This window comes from Mixophyes fleayi, chromosome 11 (assembly GCF_038048845.1).
Source record: "Mixophyes fleayi isolate aMixFle1 chromosome 11, aMixFle1.hap1, whole genome shotgun sequence".
Taxonomy (NCBI): domain Eukaryota; kingdom Metazoa; phylum Chordata; class Amphibia; order Anura; family Limnodynastidae; genus Mixophyes; species Mixophyes fleayi.
The window spans coordinates 16683277-16710732 of NC_134412.1; the positions used below are offsets into that span (position 1 = coordinate 16683277).

A 27456-nucleotide genomic window follows, 5' to 3' on the forward strand; every position below is an offset into this window, starting at 1 on the left:
TTATATATATATATATATATATATATATATATATATATATATATATATATATATGTGTGTGTTCCCATCATACTCATTTCACAGACAGGGAGAAATTATTTCAATCATTTATTTCTATTAATTTCCTTAAGGTGAATCATACCCTCTGTAATGGAAACGGACATAGAAACATATAAACTTTTAATAATAATAATTTAATATACAGAAGATTAGTTCCTTCAAAGATTACCTTGTTCTAATAATGAAACATTCACCCATTATCTAGCAAGGATGTGGACGGGTTATATCTCAACGCTTTCTCACTCTTGACATTGCACGATTGTATCTAATTGTGATGAAGGATGTCTCTCTGGCGCAAATGCAATTATCTTAATGACGTCCAATAGTTCATTTTAGTTGCAGCATACTGATTACTGGGATAGCATCTAGTAAAAATTCAAATGATAGAATTATTGTGTCGATTGATTACAGATAAGCTCTCACCAGGCTTTCCCTAAAGTGCTATATCCAGCTGCATGCAGTATACTGAGATTCCAAAACACCCACAAGGATTTGGGTAAAGTTGCAATCTTATATGGAGAACTCTAACATTGCAACATATTAATTGGATGTAATACAATGTATCTGGTGTAGCTAATTGTATTGGGCCTTTACTCATTTCCTTTAGTTGTATCAAAATTTCTTATTCTATGTACCCCTTCAATCCTTACCCTTTTTATTTTTGTGTCCTTTCCTTACCCCCCCATCCCTTTCTACTTTCTGTACCCCATAATTTCTGAAAAATTAATAAAAATACTATTGAAGTGAAAATATATCTTATACCAGGTGAATATCGTCAGCTTACTATTAAACTGGCATAGCGCTTGTTGAAGAATTAGATTGTATAACAGCTATCATCATCAGCTATTTATATAGCGCCACTAATTCCGCAGCGATGTACAAAGAACTCATTCACATCAGTCCCTGCCCCATTGGAGCTTACAGTCTACACTTCCTAACATACACACAGAAAGAGATTAGGATCAATTTGATAGCAGCCAATTAACCTACTAGTATGTTTTTGGAGTGTGGGAGAAAACCAGAGCACCCGGAGGAAACCCACGCAAACACGGGGAGAACATACAAACGCCACACAGATAAGGCCATGGTCGGGAATTGAACTTATGACCCCAGTGCTGTAAGGCAGAAGTGCTAACCACTAAGCCACCATGTTGCCAACAACAGCTAAGTCTATATTTTATAGATAAGCTGCTTCTCTATACTCTCCCTAAAATGACACAAGTAACGACAATCAGCTGAGGCTCCTAAACGTGTCAGTTTCTCAAGATAAACCCTATTATTACATATTTAGATTAAGAGGCAAGGACACCCGATCATAACACCAATGCGCGTTTCGCCATCCATCTTTATCAAGGCTTAAGACATACTGCAGGAGATCGTGGTATATAAAGAAGAAATAAACAATTAGCACGTGTTGTGTCATATGCAGAATGATCTAATTGCGTTTAAAGACATTTAAATGACGCCCATTTAGGCCTACGATCGGTTTGATTGACAGCTGTTCGTGCTTATCATATCCAAGACTCCCTAGTCTCAATGTCATTGCAGAACATCCAAGAGTAGAAAGGCCAATCATATGGTGATATCCTAATCCAAACTTTGTTTACAAATACTATAATATATATCAATATAGTGACACGTTTTTTACTCTGTATATATCATAGCAGAGATCCACTTACACAGATATCAAAGAAAATATCCTGAATCGAACTTGAAAAACAGATATATCTACTGTAACTAAACTATTTAAATTATATGCAGATGTGCAAATCTCATAAATATGGATAGACGTTTTCTTAAACATTCATATAGTTATTCTCTATAAACCTTTGTTTCAGAATTCAATGGAAATTTCACCATCAGATAATCCAATCCTTTTAAGCTAATGATGATGTAGTTTAAACATCAATATGGTAATATTTAAATAAACTATTCTATAGTGTGCTATAATATAATAACCAAATATTATATTTATTATAATGTAGTAGCAACATATTATGCAAATGGATTTAAAAGCAACACATACTAACTTAATATTTAAACTGTGAAGAGACCAATGGAAATTTATACAAAATATGATTTGGCAAAAAAAGTATTTTTCTTACATGATATAATTGTATTGTTATTTAACGCAGATAAAAATCAGTGTTCGTATGACCTAAATAACTATTGTAAGTGAAGTTAATTATAAGCTTGACAACTAATGTTACTGCAAATTAAATAAAACTGTTATAAAAAAAGACATTAATTATAGTGATTTCAGAATACTGTCATACTGAATAAAAATATAATACTTTTTTTTTTTTTTTTACTTATGTTAAATCCATTTTCTCTTAGTCCATTGGGGGACATCGGGTACATTTGGGTATAGCCAGAGGCGGAACTAGCAAGCTGTGGGCCCCGATGCAGGGGGGAGAGGACCGGGGGTCCCCGATCCTAGGCATCTGCCATGCAGCGGGCCCCATTATCTCCATAGGCCCCCCTTATCCGTCACTGACACGTCACATGGGATGCGCACCACATGACAGGCGCACCGTGACGTGTGCTGGCTGCAAGAGAGGCAGACAGAAGAATCTGCCTCTCCAACACAGTGGGCTGTTAATTTAATTGTGGATAATTATTTAATAGTGGGTGCTTTTTTTAAAAAAAAAAAAAAAAAAAAATCAGAACATTTTTTCATTGAACTTTTTTTGCAGTGTTGTTTATCCTAGCGTACAGAAAACTAACTAAGCCCTCGCGGGGGCTTCAGCAGTGTCATGGAAAGCAATAGGTAGCATAATAATGACAAAAACAAGAAACCATTATCAGTCAGAAATGCTGCATTCTTATACAAATAAGAGAGTAACAGCCCGATTGTGCTAAGTGAGTGGCTATGCTGTCCAGCCTCTGCCTGGAAACAGCAGTCCATAGGTAGGAGACTACTGAAACATTCAATACGGATGTCAGAAATGGGAGATCTTGCTATATGAGTACCATAAAAAATCACTACAGAGGTAGCAACTGGGTGTCTGTCCAGCCCGGATTACTTTAAAGGGGGTACACCACCCTCAGACCCTCCCCTACAGACTGTCTACCTACATACACCATATTTTTTCATAATTGTCAACGATATTACAACTAGTTACATCTTTTGTGCCCAGCAGTGTCATTGACAAGATCGACCCAGTCCCTCAATGTAGGGCACTCCAAATCCGTCTCCTGGCAAGTAGCACTTTCGCCAACATAAACGAGACAAGACCCCCACACTCAGCCGCCACGCAGTCCACAACCTTCCCCCCAAAACGAGAATCCCGCTCTTGGGACAAAGGGCCACCTGGCCCCCACTAAATTTAGAGAGCAGGATGGGGGTGAGATAGGCTCTATGGAGAAAAACTTGGATTTGACAAAATCTAGCAGATACAGTGACCTTATAAGGACTCTCAGTCTTTGTCACTAACCCCCCTAGATAAATGGTGGGTGCTTTTAATGTATTTATGGGGTGATGGTTGATTATTTAATTTAATAGTGGTGCTATCATCTAAGATGGGCTGATGTGTCCTTTAATTTAATACTGGGGTGGTTCGGTGGCTAGTAATTGAATGTGGGGCTGAGTTTGGGGTGAAGGAAGGCTATTTATTAAATGTGAAAATGCATCATTTGAAGTTGGTGATGGTTGTGGGAAAGAGGTATATTTATATTAATTGTCCCACTTAGCCAGGATTTAGTCCGACTGCCAGTACAGGTCACATTGCTCTGCTTGTGAAGGGAGAACTGCGTGCATCTAACAGCAGTACATGCAGAATTGCCCATGTATTTGTCTAAAATGATTATTACACCATATGGGAATTTCCAGCCTTAATCCAGCTCCGGCTAGACTTCTACCATGCTGGTAGAGGGGATAAAAGTGGGCTAAACTGCCAGGACCAAGGACCATGACAGCTTAGGTAACCGCATTCTTTGGACTAGTGAGGTAAGAGACGGTGAGTGGGGTAAACCTGACATTTAATTAAATATTGTATTTTCTAGAAAAAATTTTTGTACAATATAAATAACGTTGTACTGTATGTTATTGCCTGAGTGACATAGAACCCCTAAAAGGTAACGTGTACCAGCCCCTAACAAATGACTTTCATCCGGTTGACCAGCCAACTTTAAAAGGCCCATGGCCATGAACATAGCCTCATTGGTGCAGAGTTTGTATGTTCTCCCCGTGTTTGCGTGGATTTCCTCCAGGTGCTCCGGTTTCCTCCCACACTTTAAAACCATACTGGTAGGTAAACTGACTGCTATCAAATTGCCCTTAGTCTCTCTCGGCATGTGTGTGTGTGTAATAATATAATATAATAGGGGATTTAGATTGTAAGCTCCAATGGGAGCTATGCGGCTGTCACTGCACTGTCCCAACGGGTCCAGCTCTGCCACGGGCAGAGAGCGTTGCACTCGGTTGAGGATCCGCCATGTTGGGAGATACCAAGTCCCCCGCTGAGGCGGAGAGGGGAGACTTGGATCTCATAGAGCCCTAGGAAGGATTCCGAATGGGCATTGATACAGGAGCACAACGCAGTGTGGCAGCCTGGGCTGATGGAGGCTTCCTCTGGGCGTTTGAACCATCAGACAGCGGGGGGTGAGTGAGAGATTCTCCGGCTGTCAGTGGTATGCCATACTTGCCGACTCTCCCTGAATGTCAGGGAGACTCCCTGAAATAGGAGTGATCTCCCTCACTCCCTGAAGAGTCTGGCATTACCTCTGATGCTGAGCCAGTACAAGACGTGGTTGGCTTCGCCATCTGTGGCATGATGACACAGTTGAGAAATTGTGTCCTATGTCCATGTATTGATGCCTATGGAGGTGGCCATTTTCATGGAGACCAAGATTTAATCAAAGACTGACAGGTAAGACAACATGACTGCAGTAATGGAGACAGAAATGTAAAAGACACTTCAGTCTCTAGAGATTCATTAGCTGCTTTTCTTTAACGCATAGTTGCCTACTCTCCTGGAATGTCCGGGAGACTCCCGCATTTCTGGGAGACCTCCCGGGCTCCTGGAAGAGCAGGGCAACCTCCCGCTTCTTGCCCCCGCTATAGATAAGTGGCGGGGTGCAGGGCTTAATGATGCAAATATTGCATCATCCTAGCACCACCCCCTGCTGTAATTGGCCAAAATTGTGCCAACCGTTTAGGGGCGTGGCCAAAATGTGATTCATCCAGCCCCGCCCCTGCACGCCCACCTCCACCGGGATCTCCCTGAAGCCAACGAGGAAAAGCTGGCAAGTATGTGGTACGCTCCGGAGCTGGAGATATTCGCACCTTTTCCTGTCATCGCAGTCGGACTTCAGAGGCACCTCAGAGACTTCTACTGCTGCTGGTTTCTCCTCACAATTCCTCCTTGTGTCAGCTAAGTACCCCATAGGGGATATATATTAAAAAAAAAAAAAACACCAGTGATAGGAGTGTAACGGAGACCCCCCCCCCCTGCTGATTGGTACGCTCCAAAGGCAGGAAAATCCAGCTACAGTTACCGCAGAGAATCCTGATTGACATAATGGAGAATCCATCTGCTGCTGACTTACCTGCATTGAGGAAACAACGGCAGCTAAGTACCCCAGTGGGGGAAGTTGTATATGATATAAGGCAGCAGAGTTTATATATATATATATATATATATATATATATATATATATATTTATGTATATATACATGATTACAAAGGCATATATGGTTATAACTAGACTCTATGTGCACTTAGGTGATTTTATACAATATCTTCTACTTTTACATTATTATTACCACAGATATTTATATTACTGTTTTGAGGCTATTAGCCAGAGTCAGAACTAGTAATTATTTTACTGTAATTTTTCTCTGTGAAAGTTGCCTAATCTGTATTTCTTTTAAAAAAAAAAAAGAAATATAATGTCTGATAAGAACAAAAATTATTGTGCAGAGTTTTCTACCTGTTCACAATGATCTGTCAGATTATCTGTGGGGTAAAGAGACCGGGGGGCTGTGTGTGCTCAGTGTGGCCCTGTCCTCAGCAGTAAGTACTGGGGAATAACTAGTTACTGAGGCTATAGAAGACTATATATATATATATATATATATATATATATATATATATATATATATATATATATATATACATATATATATCTACCTACAGCTTAGAGTTTTATTATAGAAGGCTCTAAAGGTAATGCAGACAGTATTTTACATGAGTGTTCAGTCAATGATTATGAGACATTCATTTTATTATTCAAATATTAATTTCCATACTGCTTTGAGGCAGTAGCCGGGGTCAAAACATAAGTGATTATATTATTATCTCTGTGCTGTGATTGTTTATGGTCTGTCTGTTTCTTTTCAAATAATAACACATAAAACCTGAGGTGGAGCATGTTATTTTCCTATAGGACTTCTCCCCCTTCACAGATTGGTCTGTTCATTGGAGCCAATTAACGGAACTGGACAGTAGACAGTTGAAGAAACTCCTGAGCAGTTTTACTGATCAGCAGTAACTAGACGTTTTAGTGCCCTGGGCTAGATGGGGCACCGGCGCCCCCCATCTAAGTGGCAGTGACATTTGGCAAGTGGGTGTGGCCACCGTAATGTGGGGGTGTGGCTAGCACTTTACTATATATGTATATATATATATATATATATATATACACAAACACACACACACACACACACAGAGCGCTCTCTCTCTCTCTGATGCATTTGGCTAAACATGGTTAAATTTATTGTTTCTAGAAGTTATTCCAGTGATTTACAACGTATATTAAGGGATAGGCTTACTATGTGAAATGATTGCTTTTAAAGTGTAACAATATAGCTTGGTAGCTGGCATAGCAATGTCCTAGGGAAGCTGGCTCAACGCTGGTCACATAGGGAACGTGTGCTCTTTAATATGTTGGTCACAGGTACATAGTCGGGTAGGGACAGATGTCATCACAGGAACAAGAAGGATTTAATAACAATTGTGTTTACTGGCTCAATTAACTTTTATAAGAGCTGTTGCAAGCGCATACATGCATGTACCTCAAGATTGTAGTTTACATGAGCTACCAACCTTCCTTTTATATTGCTTTCTACACAGTTCTGAAGTGGGTGGACCAGCCCCCTAAAACCAATTCAGGCTGATCCCCTCATCTGTCCAGGATGGTCAGCATGTACATTTTACATTTATTATAGTGGTGTACACTCACCCTGCCCACATTTGGCCAGAAGCCATGGCACTTCCTTCCAGGGTTTTGTAACACCACCTCCGAAAAATGTACCTCCAGGAAGCCTGGAGACAGACCCCGGGGATGCAGCGTTTGGATCCAGGGTTCACTGAGCTCCGCTTGGGCACTTACCTTCTTCGGAGACCCAGAAGACAACATTCCTTGAAGGGTTAATAAAACATTTCCATAGTAGCTGAGAACGCATTTGGAACGCCGAACTTCTTGTCAGTGGAACGCATATGCGTTCCACTGACAGGAAGTGGAACGCGATGCAGATGCGATATCGGTCAGGCAAGAAGGGAGGGGGGGTGAAAGGTGATGGGAACAGACAGGGGAAAGTGGAAAGGAACTGGGAAAGTAAAAGGCAGAAGACTGGTAGCGGGCGGCTGCTGCGCCCCCTTGGGCTTGCACCCTGGGCGATGGCACCGCCCGCACCTCCGTAGTTACGGCACTGGTGATGACAGGCTGCTCTCTATCAGCAGTATATACTGTGTGTGACTGACAGGCTGCTCTCTATCAGCAGTATATGCTGTGTGTGACTGACAGGCTGCTCTCTATCAGCAGTATATACTGTGTGTGAATGACAGGCTGCTCTCTATCAGCAGTATATACTGTGTGTGAATGACAGGCTGCTCTCTATCAGCAGTATATACTGTGTGTGACTGACAGGCTGCTCTCTATCAGCAGTATATACTGTGTGTGAATGACAGGCTGCTCTCTATCAGCAGTATATACTGTGTGTGAATGACAGGCTGCTCTCTATCAGCAGTATATACTGTGTGTGACTGACAGGCTGCTCTCTATCAGCAGTATATACTGTGTGTGACTGACAGGCTGCTCTCTATCAGCAGTATATACTGTGTGTGACTGACAGACAGCTCTCTATCAGTATATACTGTGTGTGACTGACAGGCTGCTCTCTATAAGCAGTATATACTGTGGTTGACTGATAGGCTGCTCTCTATCAGCTGTATACTGTGTGTGACTGACAGGCTGCTTTTTATCAGCTGTATTCTGTGTGTGACTGACAGGCTGCTCCCTATCTGTGGGTACTACGGGTATCACTGCTACTGATCAGCAGTATATAATGTGTGTGACTGACAGGCTGCTCTCTATCAGCAGTAGACTGTGTCTGACTAACAGGCTGCTCTCTATCAGCAGTATATACTGTGTGTGACTGACAGGCTGCTCTCTATCAGCAGTATATAATGTGTGTGACTGACAGGCTGCTCTCTATCAGCAGTAGACTGTGTCTGACTAACAGGCTTGCCTTACACTTATCTGTTCAAATAGATTTCTGTACAATATTTACTAGTTCCTTCACATAGTTATCAACTTATTGATGAGATTCTTCTATTGTGAGGATTATTCTGTTATATATATTAACACAGGATCCTGTTGGGTAGTATGATTAGCCAAGCAACCAGAGGTAAAGGTACTTTACAGCCGGTGAATGTCCCTAAATCACGAACTCCGTGTTTTGGGTCTTTTTGGAAATCCTTTCTTGTGAACACAGGCTATTTAGTTCGGTCTGCCAATAGAGGTATACTCCTTGCAACTCGGGGACAGTCACAAATGGGTAGAGATGCTTACTCCAGAAGATGTCCAAATCCCAAGATCTTAAAATAAAAAAAAAAATAAAAAAAAACCCAACAAAAAACTAATCCGCATGATGGGACCTTCCTCTCCTCACGACTGCAGAGCTAGGGGGTCACCTACAACTATTCAAATATCAGTGGGCGGCGTTCATCTAAGATATTTGGATCTTGAGGATGATGTCCAGAGTGGCAGAAACACCAGGGGCTTTATTCAAACCTGTTCTTGGTGCCCAAATAGGACGGTTCATTTCGATCAATTTTAAACCTCAAAGGGGCTAAACCAACATCTACAAGTAGACAAGTTTCGGATGGGACCAGTCCTTTGTTTTTCAGTAGGAAGCTCCCAATGTCAATTCAGGGCTTTCCCTTTTGGCTTTCCACAACCCAGAGAGCTTTCACAACGATTATGGCGGTAATGGCAGAACGTTTACGTGCCTTGGGAGAGAACATTATTCCGCATTTGGACTATTTTCTCCTCAAAGACTTATCAGGTCCTTTTTTCTATTAGCATCTGATCCCGTCTATTCGAATTCTGGAGCAACACGGTTGGATAATCAATTATTCCATATCCCAGTTGATGCCCTCACAAGATCTTTTTCCAGAACCTTCTCTACAGATCCCTACAACTCTCTGTACGGTTAATCCTGAGTCACCCTGGCCCTTCCATGCGCTTGGGCATGGGGAATCTAAGGTTGATGTTCGAATCCCTCCCATACGGTTGTTTCCACTCTCGCACGTTCCAGTGGAATCTACTTAGACGATGGTCGTGTCCCCCTTTTTCATCTGGAGATGCAACGAATCAGACTCTCCAGGGAGACTTGTCAACCTCTGAAATGGTGGCTAGTTCAAGAGCTTCTAATGATGGCCGATCTTTTGTCCTGTGGTCTTGGATTCTGGTGACCACAGATGCCAGTCTCAAGGGCTGGGGAGCTGTTGTTCTCCAGCTTTGTCTCCAGGGTCTTTGGACAGACAGGGAGGCGCTTCAGTCCATAGATGTTCTCGAGTTAAGAGTCATGCTGTTAGCCCTCCAGGGAGCTCAGTCTCTCCTTCAAGGAAAAGCAGTCCACATCCAATCCTTCAATGTCACTGCAGTGACATATGTAAATCGCCAAGGAGGAACAAGAAGCGCAGGAGCTATGCAGGTAGCGAAACAGATCTTCTTGTGTGTGGAGAAATTTATTCCAGCGATTTCAGCAGTGTTTATTCCCGGAGTGAACAACTAGTAGCGGATTATCTCGGCAGGCATGCAATTCTTCCAGGAGAATGGGAACTGCATCCTCAGGTGTTTCAGGAGTTAGTCTGGAAATGGGGCCTGTCAGATCTGGATCTGATGGCATCCAGACACAATCACTAGGTTCCAAGATGCTGTGCAACAACCAGAGTTTCTCATGTGGTGGGACTCCTGTTTAAGATATCACTTTCGACCAATTCCGATGATGCCGTGGGTTCTAAGGCGAGTACTGTTGGAATGTTTTACAATCATTCTCGTGGCACCGAATTCACTCAGTTGGCTCTGATGCGCCAACATCTTGCGTCTGGTGGAAAGGTCAGGCTGGGCTTTTCCTCTCAGGCCCAATCTTTTCAGTCAAGAAGCATTTACACCATACGGACTTACCTCGGCTGGCTTTAATGGCGTGGCTGTTGAAGCCAGCCTCTGGCAGTCAAGGTGGTTCTCTTCCAAGGTAGTGGAGACCCTCATAAAGGCTCGGAAGCCAGTATCAGCTAAGATCTATCACAAGGTGTGGAGGATCTATGTACTCTAGGGAAGAAGTGTCGAAACTCTACCTTTTTCAGATTAGCCATTTTATGGCCTTTCTTCAGGATGGGTTAGAGATGGGAGTCTGAGTTCTTTGAAGGTTCAGGTCTCTGCGCTATTTTCTTTCAGCGCCGGTTGGCTTTCCTCCCTGACATTTGTACTTTCCTTCAGGGGGATAATCATGTTCAGCCTCCCAGCATTCCTCCATTGGCCCCGTGGGATTTGAACTTCGTTATTGAGGTTCTTCAGCGTTCTCCATTCGAACCCCTTGAATTGGCTGATCTGCGTTTCTTGACGTGGAAGATGGTGATTTTGCTGGCCATTGCATCTACTTAACGTGTGTCGGAGCTTGGAGCCTTTTCCCGTAGGGGTCTTTCTCTGGTGTTACATGAAAATAGGACGGTTCATAGGACTGTACCTACTTTCTTGCCTAGAATGGTTCCTGGTTTTTATTTAAATCATGAGATAGTGGTTTTGGCCTTTAGAGAAGGGATTGCTGCTTCTGGGCCTTCTTCCTCTGTTAGTCTGGACGTGGTCCGGGCTTTACGGGTTTATGTGGACAACACCTCTGCTGGTTGCAGGATTGACTCTCTTTTTGTTATTTACGGATGTCATAGGAAAGGTTGGCCCCTCACCAAGCAGACCATTGGTCGTTGGATCAGATCTATGATTAAGCTTGCTTATGTTTATAGAAATCTACCTGTGCCTCAGGTTCTCACGGTGCACTCTACCTGTGCGGTGGGGGCATCCTGGGCTGCTCGCCATGGAGCATCTGCAGAGCAGCTGGGTAGGGCGGCGACCTGGTCATCAGTTCATACCTTTACGATGTTTTGCCAGTTCAACATGTTTGCGTATGCGGACGCCAGTTTCGGCCGCAGTGTTTTGTGGGCTAGTAGACCAGAGAATTCCCTCCCTTAGGGGGTACTTTAGAAGGTCCCCATGGTAGCAGTGTTATTCATTTTTATGGACAATATATCTGTGAGTGTGCCACAGTATGAGAACCACGTTTATTTCTGGGTCTTGTGAATCTATAGAATGGGGAATCTGTAGAGCAACAACCTCCCAATTGTTAAACCAGGTATTTAACCAGAATAAAATGACATATATGGGGATGAGATATATTTGATCTAATTGATAGAGATTCCCGGTGTGGTTAATATACTATACCTCATTTACCCATAGAAATATAGTTTTATTTTCTAAATGGTAGTAGAAAAATGACAGAATTTTGTTAGTTGCCTTTTCTAAGGTTCCATGGTCTAAAGTAATTTCTGTGCATTATAGCTGCATTGCGAGAAACACTTAACTAGTGATAATCATTTTTACGATTACCACTATTCCGACATGGAGAAGCCCTACAGAAAAAAAATCAGAAATTATGAAAAAACTATTGGAAAATAAACAGACTTACCTTCAACCTGACGCTGGAGATCTCCGATGGGAGCACCATGCTGACAGCAAGTGATTCCGATTGGAGAAGTGTTTGGCACTGCAGGGTGACGTCATCGCGACGTCTGTCAATAGATTTTTAAAGCAGCAATGTCGGTTAAGTGTTTAAACACTTAACCTTAGGGGTCCCCCCAGTGCCGCTTTCAATTTCTATTGACAGACGTTGCGATGACGTCACCCTGCAGTGCCGAACACTTGTCCAATCGGAATCACTTGCTGTCAGTATCGCGCTCCCATCAGAGATCTCCAGCGTCGGGTTGAAGGTAAGTCTGTTTCTTTTCCAATAGTTTTTTCATAATTTCGGATTTTCTTTGTAAGCATTCTCCATGTCTGAGTAGTGGACATCAGTAAAGTGTACCCAACCCATGATACAATATGACATCTGAAGTTGGGCAACAACTAAATATACACTTTACTAAAGACGCAGTTGAATAAACCAACAGCTATGTAAAAAGTTGGTAACGTAAGGTGAGGATACATAATTAATGGTTGTATCGCCATAGGCCTAAAGGGCTATTCACTACATACTATCTGCTCCTGCTGCATAGCATTGGGAATGGGGCATTAGCAAAGGTTGTATAAAGCACCATTGCTCCCTGATGCATGAAAACAGTGTTTGAACTGTGCAGGAGCAGAGACTCAAGTTTTCCGTTCCACAAAACTTAATGGAATCCCGTTCAAGGCATGAAAAAAATGCATCCAAAAGCACGTGGATTTAGTATTTGTCTTTGATATTTTATGAATCTGCAGTAAAATATTTATGTGAATGTATGGAACACCTCTATATGAAACAAAGTTGATACCTTATAATACGCAAGTTTCAGATTAGGTCACCTAGATAAGACTCTTTATCATGACAGTTATGTATTTCATCATAGAACATGTTCGCAATGAGTCAAGTGACAGAAGTGATATCTCTAAGCACAGAATGTAGTATAAACTTTCCAGGTGTTTATAAGGAATATTAATGGAAGTATGTGTTGTAGGTATATATTCCTTGTATATATTCCTCACCCATTCTCGCCAGCATACAACAGCTGGTATCTCTATATTACGTCCTTGCGTTAAGGTTTTTCAAAGTAGGATAATTACTAACTTCTCTAGTTAGGTAAATAGGGTACAAAATGCTAAACAAATGGGCAAATTTATTGTCTATTGGAACAGTACCAAGAAATCGCAAACTCGCTAATCCATACGCAATTGTGACGTTTTTTGTTTTAAAGGCTCGGTACACACTAGTTTTTTCAGCTGATTATCAGGCCGATCACACAATAAACAACCGTTCGGCCTGATATCACATTAGTGTGTACACTGCAACTACAATCATTCCAAAGCTCATCATATCATTTGATTTGATTTGTTCAATGATGGAACGATGTCGTTCCTATTCTGCAGTGTGTATGCACTCAGGACCAGCAGTGTCCAAAGATCTCTGTGGATCTTTTCAGCCGATGGTTATGACAGATGTAGAGCACAGATCTGAAGGTAAATCGTGTAAAACGTGTTTAGTGTGTACCCATGAATCGGCTGCTGATTGGGACTTTTTTTCAGTTGTTGATAAAATCGTTAACTATATCACATCGGGAGAAATTGTAGTGTGTACCCAACCTAAATCACCGTTAGTATCTACGTGAACACTTGTATATGATAAGGAATTATAAAGAATAATATTCTCCCTTCAGGAGATTATCAGGACGTATTAATGTAATTCTATTATTCTCATGCACATTATATAAAATAACGTCACATACTAATGTCTCCTGCATGTTGTACCACACATTCTGTTCTTAGAAACCTTCCGCACTCAAAGACATGTTTAATATTTTGCTGCAAAGGAATTATACATGGATAACTTAAGAAAGGTTTATATAAAGGCCAGTGCACAGAGAAATCTTTTGCTTCACGAGTAATGAATAAGACGGGAAAAGCAGCAATTAATTTAACGATGGCTTTGAGTAGAGAAACTGTTTAGGATTTTATTCTCTAAATCTCTACATGGACAGCAATAGCAACACTGATACCAAGTTATTAATTCAAGAGGAACCTTCTTCATAGACAGTGGTAGTAATGTGTCTTATAATGGTCAAGTATGAGAGTGCTTGTATGGCACTAAAAGTAAGTAGAAGCTGTCACACAGAATGACAGCAGCCTGGATGTTGCTCTGAACTAATATTCATGATTGTAGACCGTCACTAAAGACACCTATCGACACCTTAATGTCATCACTGGATTCTAGGCTGAATTATCATGAATAACAGGCTTTGGCGCTATATTAGATTACTAAACATCCTCTGCCATATATCTACAAGTCGTGTATATTATAATGCCTGCCTTCAGTGCTTCTGCGATAACACCTTCTGTGCTTATTTCTGAATTTTCCATAATATTAATCACATCACTTTTTGTGGCATTTTGTTAATCACTATTTAGTCTATTTTTAGTACCATTTTAGCACTATTCACTAACACAGAAATACACTTTGCACAGATTGCTCTTTACAGACTCTGTAAAACACTCCACTGTGTTTAGGCAACAGGTTCATATTAACTATGGAACAAAGGGGGGAATTCAGTTAGCCACGATGTTCTGAGGCATTTTTACCGATACTACGGAAAAATCTCCACTCATATTTTCCTCGCACCTCTAAAAAAAAATCAGCGGAAATTTCTGTAAAAATCTCACAGCTAATGAATCCCCCCCCCCCAAGAATCCCTTTTCTAAATGATATTTTTGCAATCATATTGCTTTAATATTAATGTTATATATAATTTAATATTTAAATGGGAGATCCCTTAGAACAGTGGTCAGGGAACAGGGGTAAATTACCCCAAATGGGGTAAAAATGGAATTCCTGGGGGTAATGCTGCCGATTCACATGCTGTCATTTGGATTGTAGACTCCCTTTAAATGTGAAATTGCTGTTGTACCAGAAGAGACTCAAGGGTTGGCAGAGGCACTTCTTGAGCTTCGATGCAATAATGAAGCACGTATTGTATTTGAAAACAAAGCAGATCTGTCATATTTTTGGATGTCAACAGCTGCAAAGGCATCAAAACTGCACATGAGGAGGCAGTCAAAAAGTTGCTGCCTTTTGCAACAACCTACCTTTGTGAACAAGGATTTTCAACTCTAGCGAACATTAAAAACAAAGCAGAGAAATCGATTGGACGCTGAAGACTGTATCCAAATTGCTCTGACATCAAAATCCCCAATATTGATGCTCTCGTATCAAAAATGAAGCAACATCATTTCTCCAAAACCTAAAGTTTTGAAGTTGAAGCTTTCAAAGAAATTTTGAAATATTTTGGGGTAAAAGGTAAAAAAGTTCCCTGACCCCTGCCTTAGAAGCATTAGGAAGATTTTTTTTTAAGGAATTAGTCAACAGACTTTACCAATATGCAAACCTGTGCTCAGAACCACAGCAACCAATCAGCAATTAACATTTATCTATGTAGTGCTAGTCAACGAAAGCAAGCATCTGATTGGAGGCTATGGTTTATTGCAAACGTGGCACTTCACTGCCGTGCAAGTATAATAATCCCAGTGTAATCATTTCATCTTAATGTTTTCTGCCATCACTTTTATTTCATTTTCCCACCAAAAGCGAATCTCCCATCAGTAATTTGTGAGATTATAGGAGAGCGTTTTCTCAGCTCTTGATAAACGGCGCCCTTTCTTATTGCTATTAGCGAGTTTTAGCCGTCAGAGTCACACGGTTGCCATTTTTCTGCGCTTATCCCCCAGTCATTGCCATTTTGATGGATACAATAAAAGACTTGAGCCAAGAAGCAGGCTTGCAGCTTCAGATTGACCTCTCATTTCATGATTTAAGATATGTTTAATAGCTTTTTTTTTTTTTCAAATGTAGACCAGAGAGGCCTAACTCATAACAGAACAACAACAAATACCACATAATATACAATACACATTGCTTGCTTTCTTCCGGGGCTAGAACATTCACTGAGGACCAGGCGCTGCGTTAATTCCAGGCTGTGGCGACCAGGACCAAGATGGCGAGCAGCTCTTGAGTTATTAAATAAAAAAAATAAAAAAAAGCCGCTAATTGTTGTTTTTTTTTTTAAACCCCTCCTCCCCCCCCCCCCCAAAAAAAAAAAAAAACAGAGAGAAAAAATGTTTTACATCAGTTATTTCCATAAAGCCTAGAAAAACAACAGCAGTTTTCAATGAAGTCAAGAGAAGTTATTTATACAAAAAAAACAGACAGAGGTCAGACAGCACCATCAACCTCGTCTCTGCTACCGCGGCTGTACAGTGCATTGTGCCTCAGTAGCAGAGAATGAAGGGTTAATTTGGCAGGTATCTACATTTATTTGGTGAGTTTGGTACATTAGTACACCTCCGTTCAACTGAAAATGTTGCTAAACCATGCCTCCCACCTAACCCTCTGCAGTAAGTCATTCATCCCTCTATTCTATACAGAGTATGTCATTTTTGGTCTAAATTCAGCACTTGCAATCGTTTCAACTTTCAATTTTCTTTTACATTTGAATAAACTTTTACATTAAACATTAAGCTCGGGGCAATGCAGAAATCGGCCTCTAAAACAATGTACAGACATTAGTAGTGATCATAGTGTAAATATAATGTGAATGCGTTTGTGTTGAATGATGTTGATCTTTGTGCGAGAGCTCTGTTCCTGCTCTGCGGTTGTAACATTTTGCGATCTATGTATGTCAGTATGTGGATAAGGTTTACACTAGCGATTAGTCTTTGGCGAGTTCTAGAACATAGGGCTCATATGAAGCTGGCTACATCGGCGATGGACTATTGCTTTATGTTGCGACAGTAGGAGTGTGTTGCTGCATGTTTGTTATTTTACACTTTATTTCCTGACAGATCTCACCCAACGACATCAATAGATGTGATTTGTCGCAACCATGACTACAAAAGACAAACTGTCAGTGACAGATCAGATGCGGGTTCAGACAGTGCGAAACAATGAACAGATGTAGTTTGTTACATGCAACGCTAGTCGTGCGACACACATCGTTAGCACAGTCATAGAATCATGATACATAGAATGTGACCACCGTATAGGCAAATTACATTAGTGGATGGTGCTAAAAGGACATAGTTCATTATTTGGAATCAGCTTTTTTACATATAGTTTGACATTTGACTTCGTGGTCACAGTTTATACAGTCTGATTTTGCTTTGACCGTCTCCAAAATACAATCTAGAAAAGTTGATAATCACATTTTAATGCTACAGTAACCCTGAAACATAGACAGTAAATTTGTAAAAAATATTAGAACAAACATGACGTATCCCATTCGCAGCCAGTCAGTAATTAGTCTACTACAGGATACAGTATATAATTGCTCTTTACACTAGGTTATTAAATAAGCCCCAAAAAGGTATAGAAAATATAAAAACAAAAGAGGATGCATACAGTGTTATCGTTATACGTGATCAAGATCACATTCAGTACTTGGTTCATTATTTGTGGTTTTGTGTAATTATGTAATGAGGTCTTGTTTGAGGTTTTAAGACATTAATCTGACATGGAATGGGTAACACAGTGCAGACACTACACTACATTATACAGATATCATGGGCTGGTGTGCGATGCACTACACATTTACCCAGTACAGGTTAAAAGTGTTGGTAATCTGACACTGAAATGCGTGATGCAGAGTATATACTACACTATACAGATATCATGTGCGGCGCATGACACATTTATATAATGCAGTACAGAGTAAAAGTGTTGGTAATCTGACACTGAAATGCGTAATGCAGAGTATATACTACACTATACAGATATGTGCTAGTGTATGAAGCATGACATTTATATAATGCAGTACAGAGTAAAAGTGTTGGTAATCTGACACTGAAATGCGTGATGCAAAGTATATACTAAACTATACAGATATCATGGGCTGGTGTGCAGTGCATGACACATTTCTAGAACCCAGTACAGAGTAAAAGTGTTGGTAATCTGAGGCGACATCTGTTGTATACTAGAAATACAATTCACCGGAAGTGAAATATCTCACATCCTGGCAGTAAGAGGAGCAGAGCTTAATCAGTGTATATACAGCGACATATAGGATACAAAATATACACACATACAATGGCGGTCAGGCCCAGGACTAAATCAGGAACAGAATATTAAAGATCTTAAGTACCGCTCAGTGCTACTCCCTTGTGATATTAATAAACTATTGTATTATTTAAGCAGCTCCCGTTAACCTATAACATGAACAGTGAGCGCAAATTCTTCTATTTGTTAGATTTCTAAAGATAATGCAGTGAATTCCTGGAAACTGTACAACAATGCTATAATAATTCTTCTGTACTTTGTCAGAGGAAGAGTGTCAGCCTCATTTGTACCCCACACTGGGCTGTATAAATGTGCCTCAGTCTTTTATATTGCTAGTTCTGGATGTGACTGTGTATGAAAACTGACATACGGAGAAGAGGCACAGAAGCGAAATGCGTCGGACATTCTCCAGCTATAACATAGTTGCCAAAGTTGGAAATATAATATCCAGGGATATATTGGTGCTGAGCAAGTGCATCAAAACACGTCCTGTATGGTACAATCTCGGTATACATTCATGGATTACATTCCATAGCATGAGATGTTTACTGAACTTGCTTCCAACGTAATATTCAACAATGAAATTATTAAGACCAGTCAATAACAATGACTACTGTATATTGCATTTAGTATACAAACATTGCACTGTGCCGATGGTTAATATTGAAAAACCAGAAATATTTCCAGGGACAAACATTTAATAAAACTTAGAAATTTGGGAGAGTTGACAGCTATGACGTGTGTAAAGTATCAGGAAAGCTATGTGATAACTGTGTAAGATACAAATACTGGCTTGTACAAAGCTTTACTATTTACGCAACTCCTCCATAATACAGCTACTCCGTGAGCACAACCAGAATATACAAGACGGTAATAGATGGCTTTATTCAAAGTGTAGTATATATATCCATATTCTATTTAAGGGAATATTGAATTTACTACATTGTGGGGAAGGTTCTCTCTTTTCATATTGTTTATAATGAACTCGGACGAGACTAGTACCGTGAAAATCCATGTTTGCCAAACCTGTCCTGTACCATGTCCTAAGCAGGCCTGGGATGTTCTGGTTTACCTCCATACTCCCAACTAACCGAGCGTTGGCAGTCCCGGTCATCCAGTGAAGTCAACAGGCCACATTGCTATTGGCTGGGCCACAAACCATACAATCAAGCTTTCTAAATAGCTAAGAATAAGATTTCCTGGAGGGTTAAACATTACATGGGTCGTATCTTGGGATCTGTTCCGGGGCCGGTACCTCACTATAATGCCTATGGGGGGAATGGACTTCTGGTCATATAGGACAGGTATGCCAACCACTGATGTGGACCGGTTGGAAATCTGCAGAACTAAATGGTGCCTATCACTGACATACATCACCACAACACATTTAAAGGATAGCCACCACGCACCCCATCTCTCAGCCTTCTCCCCCGGCATGTCTTAGTAGTGTAGTGTGATAGTCATTCTTTTGTCTGGTAATTGGTTGTGTCGGTTCCCAGAATGGTTGCAATATAGAGACTTTTCTCTACCAAGAGACAAAACCCTTTTAAGTTTGTTCTTAAAAGGCTCTGACCTTTTACAGCAGATCAAACGCCTCTGATCACAACATATGAAAGGGTGTTAATGCTGCAAGTAGCAACGGCCTCGAAACTCTGCCAGCATCACACAAATCTAATTGATCATTAAGCCTACTCTTGCTTTGTTTATTAGCCCCAAAGCGAGTACATGGTATTTCAGCAACATAGGAATTATCAGATTAATAGGATGAATTCCTGGAGAGCGTATTACCACCAGTTATCCAGCATGTGGCTTGCTGTACTATCTATGCAGTCTTGTGTCATTGTGCAGACACTGTCCTTGATGCATGCTACTATGGTGCTAGAGTTTATATACTATTCACAGTTGTGGTGTCTGCACCATTCGTTGTGACTCCGTAGCATGCAAACAAAAGAGAGAGCCGACAGCCCTTGTTTATATTAATTAAAACAGATATCAAAGACTACTGATTCTACCTTGGAAAACTTTTTTTCAATTAAAATAAATCAACACTGTGCAGCAGCTCTTATCCATACAGGTCTGTGATGCTTGTTAATTACTACACGCAGCTGCAGAGCTATTTCTCTACTGTTCTAGACTGTATTTCTGGTGTTACTTTACTATTGGCCCAAATTGAACAGTTGCATTTTAACAATGATAAAAGATCAAACTATGACAGGAGATAAAATATTAAGCTATTTTGCTCTATTCTCATCCACCCCAGGCTCCACACATCTCCCTATAGCATCCTTCAGTAGGCTTATATGCAGGAAGTCTAGTGTGCATAGGGAAAAGACATCCGCCATAATCAAAGCCTTGCAGACAACTTCAATTTACTGATTTGCATGGTTTTCCTTACAAATTTTACTAAATAATTAAATGGAGTGCTTTATGGTTCTGGCTTCTGTTATTTGATGACCTGGTATATGACACAGAACTGCATTGTGGGTAGAGTTATATTCAATGCACAGTACAGAGCTTTTCTGTGTCACATGCGAGGGAAACTCTGCTGGATGACAGAGAAGGAAATATTTAGTAAAAGTTGCAAGAGGTTACGCACAAAACCATTTATTAAAGTGGTAACGATGCAAAACCATTCTTATAAGCTCCATTAAATATATATGTGATGGATGCTGGTAGAATTTAGGGGTATCAGTCCTAGGCTTAGTGACTCTGTACTCTGAGGTCTGGAAGGACACAAGGGATAAAAACACAGCATTAACTGTGTGTCAACAATCTATATGAGTATATTTTACTTTGCACCGTTTCCCCTTTTCCAATACTGTAATTCTCATTTAACATTCAATCATATTTAAGTAAAGATGTGTTCATGGAAGTACTGGTCTGTACTGCGCTGGGAGTGAGCAAAGAAAATCGCTCTGCTTGTACACAATGGAGGTTAATTACTAAGTGCAGTTGCTGTAACAACTAGGTAATTAGCTTGATTGATTTAGTACAAATTAGACAATGAAAGGATATAACGGCTTATTTGCACCATGTTAGCTGATTTAATCTCCAGTGATTTGTTGTGGTGTTTGTACTCCCTATATTCTACGTGCTATTTATATTTCACAGTCTGCCTATTCTGGCTACCATTCTTTTATAGTTCAGTGCCGTCAGTTTCTGACATTGCGTATATACCCCCTTGGAAAAATATGACGTGACGCACACCCCAGAGAAACAAGATTAGATTAGGGTAAAACAACGTACTCTCTGCAAGGGGCAAGAGCCGGGTTGTGGGGAGGAGATATAAGCCACTGTGGCAATGGGAGAGACCAGCAACTGAAAAATGGATTCTTTGGTAAGAGCGGCTACTGAGATGGGGGTTGAGGAGCGTTGCAGGTGGCCGGGTGAGAGGACCTGATAAAAGAAAGACAGCCAGGAAAGGGATGCCGGAGGCTAGAGAGAGAAAAGCAGCCGAGAGACGTGAGAGGACGGGTCCTGGATAGAGACAGAACCAAGAGATAAGCTATGAAAGAACAGATAACCACCAGATGGGCAGGCAGATCGCTGAGCTCTGGCTGATAGAGATATGTGCAACACTGTTGACCTTTCCATTGTATATCTACTGTATACTGTAATGTAATGTTGGTTAATTACTACACTGGAATGCATGTAGATGGATCTGCTGATGTAAACGTGCCTCTGTGTAGCGCATCCCCCTCTTTTAGTTACACATGTGGGACAGAGCATGAGACAACCTATGTACATACTGGTGTGAAAATTCAGCATTTAATGATGTTTCTAATACAAGATGAGGTCATTTAAATGTCAAAATAAAATTCACTGTACAAAAGGAGTACATATTAAACTTAACTTGTATTGTATTGCAGTTTGAAATGTCTGTTCTACCCTTTCAGTCTCTCTGACACGTGGAAACGCAGCGGAAAACTTGCCTACATCACACTGGGAGCACTGTGCAAAAGGAAATCAACATTCCCACGTGTGAATGAAAATAACTTCCTGTTTTGTCACACCATGTATCAAATACATACATAAGCACAATGTGGTTTATACTCACTGCTGATCCTGCGTATAAAAAAACATTGCAAATGCTAGTGTGTATGTAGCCCAAGTGTGTGTGTGTGTGTGGTCACTGGCTACCTGCAAAACTGTCAAAGTACTGAAACGAGATAGTGTCTGAAATGAGTTACATAGCTCTTTAGTATCGGTAAGATAGGCAATGTTCATGTTAGATTAGGTACCAGCAAGCAGTGTTGTAAGGTGTCACCTCATACCCACTCTTGCATCTGTAATTCCATAAAATATAATATACTTATGTTCTAATGACACAAATCGGATCAGTACACCTCAGCCCAAAGCCACCCACATATGAAATGATATGATCAGCCAATCTACTCAATTTCAATCAAATTGGACAGAACTCTGCACGTGCAGATAACAATCCATATGACATGAATGAAAAGCATGATAGGTGTTAAGTTGTGCTTGAAGATTCTGGTTGGCCAACTATGTCTTTGTGCAATCGTACCATCAGATCCTATTCACAGTTACAATGATCACTTTGATTTTAAATATCACAGTGTTGTTTTTGAGCAATAATTTGTACACATCCAATTTCCTTAACGAAGGATCAGATCTTTTGCAGTTGGATCACACTTCTCATTTTTCAGCAATTAAATTGGTTACACATTGTTCTGTCTTTGTGAACACACTACATCATCTGTTTCAAGATCAATGAAGCAATTAATCTGTTTTGGAGTTTGTTCCATAAAAATACTTGAGATGCACATTAATATTTGATGAACATGGTGTGGCCGCTGATTAATGAACATGAAATACACAGGCTTGGATGCAAAAATAATGGTACAGCGGCTTCCTCAAAACACTGTATTGTTTGTTAGGTGTGTGATTGTGTGTGTGACAGATGGTGTATGCAAGTGTGTGTAGGTGTGCCTGTATGTATACATGTGAAATATACAGATATACAAGGAGCCAAAACCCTGGTATGCAATAATCCTACATTTAGAAAGTCATTTTTATAGATCGCTATGGCTGCACCTCTATGCTTTTCTGATGGTCTCCTGGCCCTAGATTACTCTGCCACTCCTTGCCGTACATGTCATGGCTAACGTCAGACACTTAATAATGTTGACATTAGCCAGGCATACTCAAGTCGTTCCGATTCATATTTTCACAATGAATTTTATGCCGGGTGAAGTGCAGAAAGAAGTGGCAGGATTGAAACACATTAAGTCTGTCACTGTCTATTTCAGTAAAACCACGTCAACAGCAATCGGATCAGTTTACAACATCACAATGTCCCCGCATCAGCTTAACATCTACATTGCAGATCTCCAGGGGGGGGGGATAAAATACCCTTATAACAATATAATATCTGACATTACCCAGGTAATGTCCGTACAAGCGCTAACATTTTTGACAATATCCATAGCACACCCTCTCAGGCAGGAGTCTGTACTGTGTGACTATAAAAAAAGAAGGTCATGGGTTATACAGTAAGCGGTGACTGGACCCCCCATCGCTACAATAAAGTAGAGGTGCGCTACATCCAGAGAAAGACCTTCATGCAGTCCTCAGCCCCATCTTTAGTCTCCCCTATTAGCCACACTTCTAGTGCCTCTGTCCTCCTACAGTCAAAGTCTTGCCATTTTAATTAAAGCAGAAGGTGGTTAACCCCTCTACTGCAAGAAGGCCTGCAACACATTTCGATGCAAGCCCCACTGGCAGCTAACAGGCTAAGCAACTTTAGACAGAATTTGGTAAAAGCATCCCCCTTTTCACAGTATCATCTTTCCTTTAACCCGATTATGTTCTTCCCCCCCCCCCCCCCTCCCCGAAGTTTTTTTTTTTGTCCATCACGTCTAAAGCTAAAGCTATAATGAGGCCCATGTCCCTTTAAGAAAGTTCAAAGTTCACATTTCCAAAAAAGAACAACAGCTAAAAAAAAAGAAAAAAAGAAAAAGAAAAAAGAAAAGAAAAAGAAGAGAGCTTTTCAAATTTTTTTTTTGGTCTTGTTTGTTTCTCTCTTTTTTTCTTTTTCATTCATCTCTCAGTTATGTCCTCCCACCGGATGTGGAAATTTTTTTTGGTATACGGTTTGTTCCCCCTCATTTCCATGGCGCTTTCTCTGAAGTTTAAATAGTCTATAACTTTTTTTTTTTTGTTTTTTTGTTTTTTTAAAACACTTTGGCACAGAGGATAAACAAAAAAAGAAGGAAAAAAAAAAAAAAAGAACTTTCTTTGTAAAACCCACAAATAAAAAATAAAATGGAAAAATAAAATGAGAGGTTTTCAAAGAGGCCGTTAAAGCTTTGTGGATGAGGATGCAGGAGGGACAATCTGAGCTCCTCGCACCTCACCAGAATTTAAGTTTTTTGGTTTCAACAACACTTCCTCCTTGAGTTTCTTTATTTTAATAATATCGGCTTCTTCAGATGAGGTATATAAGACAGAGAAAAGACGCGCTCCTACAGCCCTCACCCTTTTTTTTATCTCTCCTTTTGACTATTGTCCACGGGTGTTAGGGCGCAGGAGGGGGAACATGAGATTTTTGGTAACACTATTTCTTGGTATATATCTTTTACTCTGCTAACACTCAGAGTCTGTACTTTGGCACAGTGTCAGCAAAGATTAAAGTTTTTTTTGTTTTTGTTTGTTTTTTGGTATTTCCCTTGTGTTTATTTTGGTTTAATTTTTGGTTTGCTTGTTTTTTTTATTTTGTTTGCTTTTTTTGTCCATCCGCGGAAACGTGATCCTGGCAATGTATCCCATGAGGAAGAAAGGCAAAAAATTAAAAAATAAAAGCTTGGCAGCATTATAAATAAATAAATAGAAATGAATAGCAATAGCATAGGACCAATCAAGCGAAGTAGTTAAAAAATATACAAATACTAAAAAGCTATTGTGCACAATAACACAATAAGAGTTAAAATATATAAATAGCAAAATAAGAAAACTAATTTGTTAGGGGGAGGGGGGGGGGGAGTAGGATTTAAAAATGACTGGAATGGAAAGTAAAATGTAAAAAAAATCAACCTCTTTCATAAAAGAAACAAAAAAGATTAAAATAAAACATCAGGGGAAAAAGGAAATAAAAAAAGTTTAGAATTTTCCGTTTGCTCTGCAAAAATAATAGCAGTTTTCTAACCGCACGTCGAGCTGGAAAAAGTAATATAGATCAAGTTTTCTGTAAACAGAATTGTGAACGCTTGATCGGAGTAGCATTTGTTTTGGAAGAGGAGGGAAGTTAAGGGAGGGAGAAGTTTTCTAAATAAATATATTGTAGACAAAAAGGGGATTGCAAGGGGGCGCGGGGCTCAGTGCTGGCTAAACGTAAAAAAAGGAGGTTATAAATAAATCTATGTGTGTACTTTTCAATATGGACTTCACACATATACACAGAGATACTCTGAGGTTCTAGAGATATGTTAGGCTTTGGATAAAGCTGTTGTTTTGGTACTTGGTGTAGAAGTGGGAAGTGGTGACTATATTGAAGTGGGCTTTAGTTCACCCTGTCCTCTATATATCGCCCACTCACCCCACCCCACGAGCGGACTCCGCTGCAGCCTCCTCCCCTTTCTCCTAAAATCCGTAACACTAATTCTCTGTAATAGGAGAACATAGCGCTAGAGGAGGAAGGAGGATGGAGTGTCTCCCTGACCGCCCCTGTATTCATCTCATCCTTAACTAAAAATGGCACATAGCTCGACTAACAAAAGAGAGCAGGGGCGTTCAGTCTTTGGGAATTCCTTTGGTTGGGGGAGCTCTGTAAACCCCAGAAGGGCCACAGCATCTTTTTGGTTTCTCTGAAGTATTTCCGAGGTTTGGGTTTTTGGTTTCTTATTTGGTTTAGGAGTTGGTTTTTTTTGGTTCTTCATTTTGGTTCCAATCCCCCCCTCCACGCATTTCACTTCTTCACTGGGAGGGTTGAGGGGGAGAGAGGCAGCGTCTTCTAAAATGTAGTCATGCCTCTAGCCCCCCAATGTTTCCAGGAGCCTCCCTGTACCTGGAGACTCAGCGTTGGTGCTGGTGGAGGTTGAAGGGGGAAGGGGGCAGGGGGGGGAGATGGTCGTTCTCTCACTCACTCACTCTCCCCACTGTGCTGAGAGCCTCCTGGGCTGTGCTGGAGGGTGGGAATAACAGCCTCTCCAGAGGAAGTGGTAGAGGCCGGAGAGAGACTCGGGGTGCCGCCAGCAGATGTGATGCGTCCCATGCCAGAACCGATGAGAGGGAGACCTCCGGGGTTCAGGAAGAGCGGAGGGCTCACCAAACTGGGGGTGTTGGAAATGCTGCAACCGCTGCCAAGGTTAAGGATGAGGTTACCGCTGGCATCAAGACCGGAGAGAGGCAGAGAGCCACCACTGGTCAGAGCTAGAAAGAGAGAATGGAATTAGAATAGAACATGGTGCGGGAAACAAAGAGAAGAAGCAACCACGGTGAGTACAACAAGACGGACACACTAAGTAAGGATCACTGTCTCATTCCTGCGTCACCTCAGCTGTTCTAGAATCTGTCTATTGCTATATGACAGGGATTTCACACTTCCGGTACTCCAGTTGTTACTAAAAACTACATCTCCCATGATGCTCAGCAAATGCAGACCAGCAACCGTGTAAAATAATCATATCCCTGCTCTACTATCACATATGTAATATTTGTCACCACATAAATCATTAATACTCTCCAGTCCATCGTGTATGTATATATATATATATATATATATATATATATATATATATATCTCTATCTCTTCTATCCTACAAAATAGATAATCAATACTCCGAGGCTGAGGATTATGGGTAACTGGACAGCAGCTGGAGAGAACTTGGATTTCTTCTGTTCCGTACGGTTTCTACCCCTAAAATGGGTCCCCAACTCATAACACTACACATATTTACAGATTATAGTGCCTGCTCGTGTCCACAAGTGGTGATATGGCATGGGGCTGGGATGTGGTGGAAACTTCACAGTCCATCAATACAAACAGTGATGTGATGACGCATGCCATGAACGGTCATGTGACACTGAGAACGGTCATGTGACTCATCGTGTCCTACAAACCTTGTATGGTGGCCAGTGGGTTTCCTGCCATGAGGGCTGAGTTGAGCCCTGGGCTAACCCCGAGCACTGTGCCCCTGCAAGACCAAGAACATGGATAAGATGGGAGAGGTATTCTCTAAATATAAACGGACACCTTGAGGATTGGGACACAACATATTTGAAATAAAAATACATTTAGAAATTTAAAAATCCTTAATTACCAACACGTAATCTTTTTTTTTTTTTCCAAAACGTATCTGCAT

The 27456-nt window shown here is 40.7% G+C and overlaps 1 protein-coding gene across 6 annotated transcripts in view; it reads right to left on the reverse strand.

The window, feature by feature from the left end:
- Positions 1 to 23992: 23992 nt before the first annotated feature.
- POU2F2 (POU class 2 homeobox 2) overlaps positions 23993 to 27456 on the reverse strand; it is a 110867-nt gene continuing 107403 nt past the window's right edge. For 4 of the 6 annotated variants that reach the window (XM_075190756.1, XM_075190757.1, XM_075190754.1 and 1 more), the window contains 2 exons: positions 27215 to 27288; positions 23993 to 26524 (listed from right to left, as the gene is read on the reverse strand). In XM_075190756.1, the coding sequence (XP_075046857.1) occupies positions 26235 to 26524; positions 27215 to 27288 (364 nt within the window). In that variant the 3' untranslated portion in view covers positions 23993 to 26234. The remainder of the gene's footprint in view (positions 26525 to 27214; positions 27289 to 27456) is intronic. The other 2 variants (XM_075190758.1, XM_075190759.1) reach the window with 1 other exon arrangement.